General features: G+C 43.3%; 1 protein-coding gene across 2 annotated transcripts in view; it reads left to right on the forward strand.

Annotated features, from left to right (window-relative positions):
- The window catches only part of FTO (FTO alpha-ketoglutarate dependent dioxygenase), a 402,025-nt gene extending 392,215 nt beyond the window's left edge, over window positions 1-9,810 (forward strand). For both annotated transcript variants that reach the window (XM_036881013.2, XM_057492746.1), the window contains one exon: window positions 9,478-9,810. In XM_036881013.2, the coding sequence (XP_036736908.1) occupies window positions 9,478-9,631 (154 nt within the window). In that variant the 3' untranslated portion in view covers window positions 9,632-9,810. The remainder of the gene's footprint in view (window positions 1-9,477) is intronic.
- The last annotated feature ends 266 nt before the right edge of the window (window positions 9,811-10,076 follow it).

Raw genomic sequence — 10,076 nt, forward strand, 5'->3', positions numbered from 1 at the left:
TTATGGTGCATCTAAAAATCACAGCCGCCTTGAATTTCTGACTATAAGTTCCATGGAATCTTTCTGAAGTTTGAGCCTGTCCCATGCAAACTTTACTTAAGTTTCAAGCAACAGGGAAGTCAAGAAATTTGGAAAGGGTTATCTTTTGTCAATCGTAGCCCTTTGTGGGGTACTGTGTTGACAGAGGAAAGCAGAGAAACCGTATTCTGTGGCTGAAAGGAGGGCTTGATTACTACCCAGTGGGGATTTTGTTCCAGTAATCGCATCAAATTGGACTTTCTGCCATGTTGTAGGTAGAGCCTTAATATCACTCATTAAGTCATATGCCCATATGCTTTCCCTCCCAATGGCTGAGTCACTGGCAGAATATATTTTCTTCCAAAGTGTTTGTTTTCATTGTTGCCCTTTAAAAATAATGAGCTCATTCTATTCCCTTGCAGGGAAAGTTACTCTAGACTGCTTTGAAATTGTATATCTTTTGTTGAGCAAATTTCTGCAGTGGTTGCCTAGCTTTGTGTGCGGGGGAACCCAACCCGGCCTCTCTTAAAGCTCCTGACCAAGCAGCCTCAGACTTGATACATATAATCGTCCAGCCTATTTGACCTTTATATTGTTACCCTTGGCCAGGTAGAAGTCATGCAAGTTTCAGGTGACCCTATCATGTGACCAGAGATCAAAGGTCAGCAGCTCCTAAATGTTCAGCTGTCAAGGTAGCCCATTCATCACTATCATTATGTAACTGACAGGCTGGCAAATGAACCTGGGGAGAAAATTGTTCTCAGCCCTCCACCTCCTGGGTTTACACCCCAGTGGTGGGCAAAGCAGTCTATCATATTAAGTGGTTCCACCGGCCTGTTGAGTCCCTAGAGTAGGGGGAAGGACCCTGGAGTCCTTTTCTTTGAGCTGGACCCTGGGAAGTCACTGGTCCAGTTGAGGGCCGGTGCTTAGAGGGCCACATTGCATGTTTAAAAGCACAGACTCTGAGTCTAATGGCCTCCGAAATGGAGATGAATTAGTGTGAGTTCTTGAAGGACTCAAAGACACCCACGTGTCCCACCACCACATTCCACCTTCAGTATCTCTGTGGTCCTTTGTGGCAGACTAACATGGGGCAGAGTTTTCACAAACTGGCCTAATCTGAAGAGTCTCTGTGAAAATTCAGATTGACAGGAACCCCCTCTGGAGAGTCTGACTTTGGGCTAAATGCCTTTGGAAACCTATATTTTTAACAAGAACCCAAAATGATTCTTTTGTTGTCTATATTTTGGAATAGTACAAAGAGCTTGAGATGTGAAGTCAGACAATTTTGCCAAATCCTGACTCTATCCTTTATTTGGCTATGAAATCTCAGACAAGCTAGTTCATCAGGGCCTCAGTTTCTATTTTGAGGACAAATATTGAAATAGAAGATGTATACAGGACAGAGTACTCAGTACTTATTAATGGCTATTTTTAATGTTTTTATTAGCATTACTACTGTTTCTTTGGTCTGAGAGGAGATGTCATTAGAAGAGCATTGGTGTGAGAGAGAATTCCTTTGTAGTTATCTCCCATACCAACAAAAACTGCTAAAAGACTTACAGGGCAGTTTCAGAGGGGTAAAGAGATGTGAGGATCATCCAGTGTGACCATATGGGTTAGGAAGATGCCCTGGCCCCAGCGGGGGCAGCACATACTGGCAGGAGAGGGGGACCAGGCATGGCACCCACCACACCACGAAAGACAGAGTGGAGCTGCCTGTGAGTTATTCCATTAGCACCAAGGGCCCCTGACTTTTTTGCCAGCAGAGGGCCTTTGCAGTGCACATCTCTTCATCTCCCGACCTCCTGGAGGTAGTGTCTGGGCACATTTATCCCTTACCCTAGGGTCTTCTCTGGCGGCCTTTGCCATAGGAGGGAGAAGGTCTCCCCAGTGACTTGGAGTAGGATGAAGCCCTGGTTCCATAAGCCAAGAGGATGGGAACCCCTACCAAAGGGAACTCTAAATGTCCTCTTTCACTAAACAAAACAAATTGAGAAACCCTGATGTTCATGGTTACTGGGCTGTACAGTATATCAGTGCTGTATTTCAGGAAAGTTATAGGTTATATTGGTATTGAAGGAAGAATTGGGAACCATGGAAACCAATGTTTATATAGAAAATGTCTTTTAAGTTCCAAACAAATGTGGAGGAAATGAGTCATTTACAGCAACTGGGCACTGCCTACCTGTTCTCCCAGACAGGAGAATGGTAGAGCCCCACAGTAGGTACTCCATAAATATGCCATTGGTTGACTAAGATCCAGACGGCAGGGTTATCCATACTGAAAGACAAAACAATTTCTTGAGAAAGGGCTGGTTATCCATGTGCTTGACGGTACAAGCATTCAAAAGCATTTTGGGGACATTTGGTTTTTAAAGCACCTAAGCAGACTCTCTTATATTAGGCTTTTAACTTTTTCTCTGAAGTGTGAGGCCCACAAGTAGATTCTTATACAAGTAGAAGATAAGCCAAGCCTAGTTTCTCAAGTGGTCATGGTTGAAAAATACTACCTACCAAACAGGTATGTTGACACAGGGAAAGCTGACCCAGGGGCCAAAGTTTGGCTTGTCCTCCCTCAGATATGTGTTGACTTTACTGATCTGGAAACATTAACATGCAGCACAGAGGCAAGAGGTTAAAAGCCTTTCAAAGAGAAAGTGAACATGTCCTTTGTTGAAACTCATTTAGGAATTGGATTTGCTTAGTGGTTCTGCAGAAGGTAAACTGAGTTATACCAATTTAACAAACTGATTTTATAAAGCCAACTTTGCCAAAGTAGACCATTATGACAGATAGGACAGGGTGGAGATTTATTTGCAAAGTTGTCTACAGCGCCATGATGGCAGTAACAGAAAATCCCAGGAGACAAATTATAAATTCATTAACTCACCCTTTCCAAAGGATTTAGCATGTCAAGGGCAGATCATTATAAACGGGGCTGCACACTCTTCTCGCCACTGATTATTTGGAGCAAAGCATCATGAGAACATCAAAAACACTGAGATTGAGTGGCTTCTCAATTTCAAATCAGGATTAGATTGGCAATGTAGTGATTAACATAGACATCATGAAAGTCAGAATTATGCATGAGAATACCAGGAATTGTAAATCAGCTACTGTCAAGGATATAGATACCATGGTATATGAAATATACTTTCTTTAAACACTGGAATCACCCTGTGTGGCAAGATGCTGCAACTCTTACAGGCCCAGAAAGACCCATAAGAACAGAGAACATTCAGGCCCTGTACTGGTCTCTTGCTCCCCCCAAAGCAGAAGAGGCTATTGAGATCTTTGCCCCTTTATAGCGCTATTTTTGTTCATTTTCATGCTGATCCTGGCAGTTGCGTTTTGCATGTTAAATCTAGATTTGAAGTAAAACCCCACCCATGTTTTCTATGTGCATGAGGCCTCTTACGCTTCGATTCTGGCTTATATTGTTTGAAAGAATGCATTCTGATGTAGCTGATATCCTAAAACAGACTCCTGTTTAACATTAGCCAGAATGACTGTCAACTCCTCATTGTAAATTAAAATTCCAGAAAAGACTCTGACTTGAAGAAGAGTGCCCTTTTTCAGTCACTGGATATTTTCTGATGAAGTTGTTAGTTTAAATTGCTCCAATTTTTACAAGTATGATTTCTTTCATTTTTATTTACAAGCGGTACAAGCACCTCTGGTCAACATTGCATAATCAGCTGTGCTTTTAAAATACGACCTGTTTCTATACATACAGGAAAGAGAGATTGAGGCAGAATTATACAGTTGTGTGGTATTTTACATATTTTAAAGGGCTTTTATACACATTCCTTGATTTTTATCTTCACATAAACCAGTGAAGCAGAGAAGCATTAGTTTCATGTAACAGTTGAGGAAACTGAGAGGTTGAGAGATTTTCTCAAGGTCACCCCAAGAATATACTTATACTTAGAAGTAGTTTATGCTCCTGAAAGGTTGAATGTGTATCTTTTATTTCTATGGACTAAAGATGCTTATGCATAAGAATCTCAAAGTCGTTAGAATGAAAAGAAGAAAAAGAAAGTTTTGTCAGAAGTTTACCATAATAATAGCACTTCTAGAAACTTGAAGGAAAAAAAAAAAAGCATTTTGCTCCTTCTTTTCCCCCCTGAAATGGTTTGGAATCTCCTGAACATCCAAATTTGGCAAGAACAGCTAAGTAGTCAGGGGGCAGGAACCATTTTAGCACGAATGAGACTCCATGAGAAAGATGGAAAGCGGTGGAAAGGGCACCCAGCCAGGTATTCAGGGTCTGGCCAACCCTCTTCCTCCCGCTTATGATTGGTTAACCTTGGGTAAGGCACCCTTCACTCAAAGTGGGGATCAAACACCCACCTCCCCATTTATCTAAGGTTATTGTGAAAATCACATAAAATAGTGTTGTGTATTAAGAGTCTTTTGGACTGGTAATCAGTGTACAAAACGTAATTATTTTAAACAGGAGTTGCTCTCTTCTTTTGCATTAAAGAATTCTCTCTTAGAAGTTCATTTTTTTTGTCTCCTCAATAGCCTGTGCTTAGTAGTGTTTCTCCATCAAGTTCTAGTTTGTTGTACTTTTTTTTTTTTTTTTAAGCTTTCTTATCCAGATGAATCTTTTAGCAGGAACCATTTCTCCTGAAATTTTATCATTTCATCAAGAGTTATGGAAATGTTACCTTCCCTTCCTTATTTGTTGCAGAATTTAGGGACAAGGAGGAAGACCATACATGTTTTCTTAAAATCAATGGCCAGCACATTACTGTAAAACCTATTGATTAAAAACACAAAGTATAATGTTAGTCATTTAGTCTGTGAAGTGATGCAATAAGGGAAGAAATTTATCCTTTGACTTTTGCATTAACCTTTTATTGACTGCTTGCATACCCATAATTAACACACACTTTAGCTAAAGTGGTTAATTTTAGCATGACCAGTGTTCACTAATGTAGCTGCAGCCCTGATCCTCCAAATGCAAGTGTAGCCCTGGGGAAATCAGTGGGCAGTGGGGCCCTGTGGGAGGAACGGGGGAGCCTGCTGGACAGTCTGCTACCAGGCCAGCCAGTGTGACACCTTCAGTTACTTTCTGTTATGTCACTAGGTCATTCAAGGAGAACCATGCCTGAGTAGCACGAATTTTGGGATGGCTTACAGGGTTCTTTGAATCAAAAGAATGTGAATTCGGGAGGGAGAGAGATGAAGTTAATATTATTTTCCTTTGCTTGCCTTGCAGTATTTCATGAAAGAGGTGGGGTTTTCTGAGTAGATCCAAGTTTATTTGCTAATCCAAGAAGCATTAAAAATATGATTTCCCATTAGGAGAGGAGTAGAGAGGTCAGGGTTGAAAGGGGAAATGGTAACTTTCTCACTGTGTTGCTGAGTGCAGAATGAGCTGTCCTGGGGAACACTGAGTTACCTTTCTTTAGAAATCTCATCCAGCTCTGGTCACTGAAGCTGACTCATTTTTATGCAAAGGCCGGGGAGCGTGTCACCTGAGATCCCTTGTTTTCTGGGTAGAAAGGTGTCCCAAATAGAAATATTATTTGAACCAAACCCAGAAGCCAGCTTGCCCATGCTTTCATACCCACATGATCTCCGCACACAAGGCCCTGGGTCAGCAGCAGCCCCTCGGCTTGCCGCGAGGGCTGTCAGCACCCACTGGCCAGCGGGGCTGGGGCCACGGCTGCTGGAGCAGACTGGAGGCGTGGGGAGCTGGGAGGCCGGGCCAGCTTAGCGGCTCTTTGGGTTGCAGGAAACCCTGGCTCAAACAGTAACAGCTCGTGAAACTGAAACACCTAAGAATCTCTCACTTCAAGTGAGGTTTGATCCAGCTACTCAAAGGATAACGCCCAGGATCCAGCCCCCTGCTGCATGGCAGCAAAATGGCCAGGGCAGTTTCAGATCTACATCCCAATAGCTGAGAGGAGACAAGAAAGTCTTTTCCCTTACCTCCCAGACCACTGCTCTGGCTTACGTCTCATTCTGTCTCATTCTCGTTCCCAACTGGGTCATGTACTTTGCCCTACACCGCGTCCTGTGGCTCGGAGAGTGGGGCGTGCTGGTTGGGCTCAGCTAGTCGAGGCTTTCCCCTGGCTGGAGAGGTGGAGCCGATCCCACCCAAGCCTCGTGGCTGAGCAGGGGGAAGGGATGGATTCCCTACAGGAAAATCAGAATCTTCTTGGTGGGAAAGGTGGGATTCTACACGAGACACAAATGTTCACCACAGCCAGTATTCCTAAAACATTTCTCAAGCGAACTTGGGGCCCCTGCATTTTGCGAGAGACTATAAATACATGCAGTAATAAACCATCTGGTGAATGCCAAATCAATCTGAAACAACCACCACTTAGAAAGTCCAATGACAGTGCCTTTCTTGAATTCTAGTTCCTCAGGAGCAACTGCCGAGCCTTTCTGAATCTGAGCATCTTAGCCAGTCGCTGCAAAGTTGTAGCAGCTTGAATACATAAGCCTCAGCATCCCAGAAAGTCACATTGTGATAGGATTCAGCCACAGGCTCAGTTTGATTTAAGCCAGAAAGAGCTGCTTCTGTATCTCCAGCACTTTCCTAGAAAGAGCCCGTTGGGAGGCCGTAGGTGCTGCCAGCATGGAGGGCAGGACTGGCGTGGGGGCAGCAGGTAGCCGCTTATGGGCAGCTCTCGTGTGTCCAGCACTAGTACTAGAAGTAAAAGCAATGATGGCCATAATAATATTCAATACTTGGTGAGTGCGACTATGTGCCAGGCAGTGTTGTAAGCATTTTACCTGTATTAATTTATTTAACCTTCGCAAACAACCCATAAGTAAGGTACTGTCACTATCATCATCATTCCCACTTGACAGACAAAGAAACTGAGGTTCAGCAAGGGTCAGAAACTTGCCCAAGAGGTCATGCTCTAGAAAGCAGCAGCTCCAGGTATGCAGAGAACCCCTCATACCTGCCTCAGTCTCCCTACTTCCTTACCTTAGGAAATTGACACCTCAGAGAGGCAGAATGAGGGATTTGAGATTGAGAAAACCCAAAGGGGGATGTGCCTTCAAGCATTTCCAGCCCCTTCTTTTTCAAGTCCACAGTCTGATGTTGACGTGCTGTTGAATCAGACAATATAATTGGAGTTGGGGGGTAACTGTCCCTCTGGTAGGTAAATACAGCACCTCAAACAACTAGCCCTCTGCCAGCTCCAGTGGCTGCCATTTGGAAATTGGCAAGGAGCACTGGGCATTGAAGGAAGGGTTTCAAAGTGACCTTGAGAGATCTAAGACCTTGAAGAAACACAACCAAGAGTTTTACCCGTAGTCAGAGGAGGCAATGAATACACACAACCCCTGGCCACCAGGGCCTGCATGAAAACAAGGTCCCACACCAGTCAATTCTTTGATGGGAAGAAAATGGCAGAAAATCACAAAGCAGACTTTTTCCAAAATGAAGGCTAGTGGGCTTGGAAGCTTATACAACATGGCATATGTGCAACAGATTTTAATATTTTTAATACTCTGTCAAAGTGAGGGGGCAAACCTGTTTGACAGGTGAAGAAGGATCTCTATTGACTTTTCACAAACCTTATGATATTCTCGGTGGATCGACACTTATCACAGCCCTTTAATCTGCCAACCAGGATAATGTGTGCACAGATAATTTATCCGCTGAGAGATTGAAATGCTCAATTTGGAATAACTTTCCCTACCTAGTAAATTGAGCATTACTCTGTGATGCTGAGGCAGAGAGATAGCACAATTTTAAAAGCGTTGCAGAGTTCCTTTGTAATTAGTCGCAGTTTCCCTTGAATATTAATTCCCCCCCATCCCTTTCATGTGATTTAGGGACTGTCTCTAGCACTGCAGAGATGCACACGGTCTCCGACACTTACTAGGAAGTAGTGCGCGGAATGGTCCCTCTGTTCTTTGGTGCTGTGCGGGGCTTATCAGTGCAAACAGTTTAATATTTATGCTAAGAGGATTGTCAAAAGCAGCTTCTGTTGCTTTAATTCTTGTTTTAAATAAATAATGAGAACATTTAAACACATTACTCTTCTTGGGGCCCTGAGGTCAGCTAATCTTATTATTTATGAAGTGATGTGCTACATAATAGTACTTAGTGCATGTTAACAGACGCTATTATCAGGGCCTGATGTGGAGAGCTGAAGATATATTGCAATGTTACGTGTAATGTACGACGGATTGAGTGCACGGGATGCCGGCGTAGCAATTAACCACATGAGAAAATAGGTGTAAAGGTGAAGTATATTTTCCCATGGGGATCCCCTCACCATTAATAATTCCCCAGAGAAGAAGATGTCTTTTAGTTAGGAACCTTCCCTACCATCACGCTTGGAAGCAGGGCCTCCTGGATATTCCATTCTTCGTGAGATATTTCCTTCTTCATTTAGTCCTCCACAGAAGACAGATAGCAGGATGACCACTTCTGAACTGATTCGGAGCACAGTGCAGAGAAGGGGAGGGGATGAGGGGTGAGGGGGGACCCCTGCCACTCTTCCAGTTGTGCTCATCGTATTTATTTTTGGTACACACACTTTCTCCACCACATGCTCCATTAGAATAGAGAAACGGTTCATTCCTTATTACAATTTGTGGTTCCTTCTTTCCAATCCTTTTTCAGAAAAATAAAGCTAAAGCCATTAGCTTTCCCAGACCAGTTTTAAATAAGCTGGTCTCCCCGAGAGGTAAATGCCTGCCAAAGTATGATGATGTGGCCCCAACATTTTTCCTACAAGGCTATAATTTAGTTGCATGTGATAATTAATTTCTCTACTATTGATGAATAATCTATTTAATAAAAACTGTGATTTAAGTGTTTTCCTTAGGGAGTAACTCTTGCTAGCCTCTTAATTTAATTTTGTGGAAGTTTTCCCCACCTATTCATCAGTGGAAAAGATTATTAACCTCTATTTGCATATATCCTCATAAGTCGGTCTCTCCGTGGAGTGCCTCTTTCTGAGCACAGCAAGCTGGGACACTTGCAAATCTCCAGGATCTCCAAAGTCAATCCTGGTCTGTAATATTGTTTAATCTATTCTTGAATGTTTTAATACAGTAAATTCAATTTAATCTTTCCCAGTAATCTAGTAATACATCGAAATCCCACAAACATTTAAATCTGATAATGGCTTAATCACACACTTTAAATAACAGTTGAGATAATGAAAAAATAATTCACCATTTTAAGGACAGAGTAACTGAATTTCCCTGATGATTGGCTTCTGTGAAGCCACTAGAGATAACACAAATCAGAGAATTGTAAAAAAAAAAGAAGTTCCAGCACCATAAAGAACAATTCTTCCTGTTTATGAACACCTGCTTTCTGCCTTGCAAACCCACTCTTCCTCATCGCCAGCCCCCTGGAGGATTGTCTCTAGAGCATTTGGCAGTGTTGTTCCACGCTGCCCACGGGTTTGGTTTTTCCAGGATTTCCTCCGGTGGATTAACTGCCTATTCTTACTCTTCCAGGTGCCAGTCACGAATTGCCCGAACTTTACCTGTGGATCAGAAGCCAGAATGCCGGCCGTATTGGGAAAAGGATGATCCTTCCATGCCTCTGCCATTCGATCTCACAGACACTGTTTCTGATCTCAAAGGTCTGCTTCTGGAAGCAAAACCCTAGAAGGCGTGCAAGTCCCAGGTGGAGGAGGAAAAGATATTTTTGGCTTCCTCCCTCTCACCCTTGTCGTGGGCTTGGACAAAGGCGATGTAGGTAGACTTGGCCTTTAGATTATGGAACCTGGGTCCCAGTTGAAAACAGCTAAGGAATGGAACCCATGAATATTAAAATGTTTAAAATGACACAGTGTTATAATCTGATTTGTAATGAACTAAGAACCTTCCCCCAGAAACTATTCCCTAGTTGGAATCTTTTATGTGAGCTATTCAGCTCCCAAGGGCCAAGGCAGCAGGGGTGAGCCCAGAACCGGGCCTGCTTCCCACCTTCCCGAACCTTTTCAGAGACTCTAGACTGGACGATGCCACAGTCACTGCGGGGAGAGCTCAGAGCGCTCACCCAGTGTCTCACCACACCCTTGAGGGGCTGCACCCTCCAGCATGGTAGCCAC

The sequence above is a fragment of the Manis pentadactyla genome, chromosome 15 (genome assembly GCF_030020395.1).
Source record: "Manis pentadactyla isolate mManPen7 chromosome 15, mManPen7.hap1, whole genome shotgun sequence".
NCBI lineage: Eukaryota > Metazoa > Chordata > Mammalia > Pholidota > Manidae > Manis > Manis pentadactyla.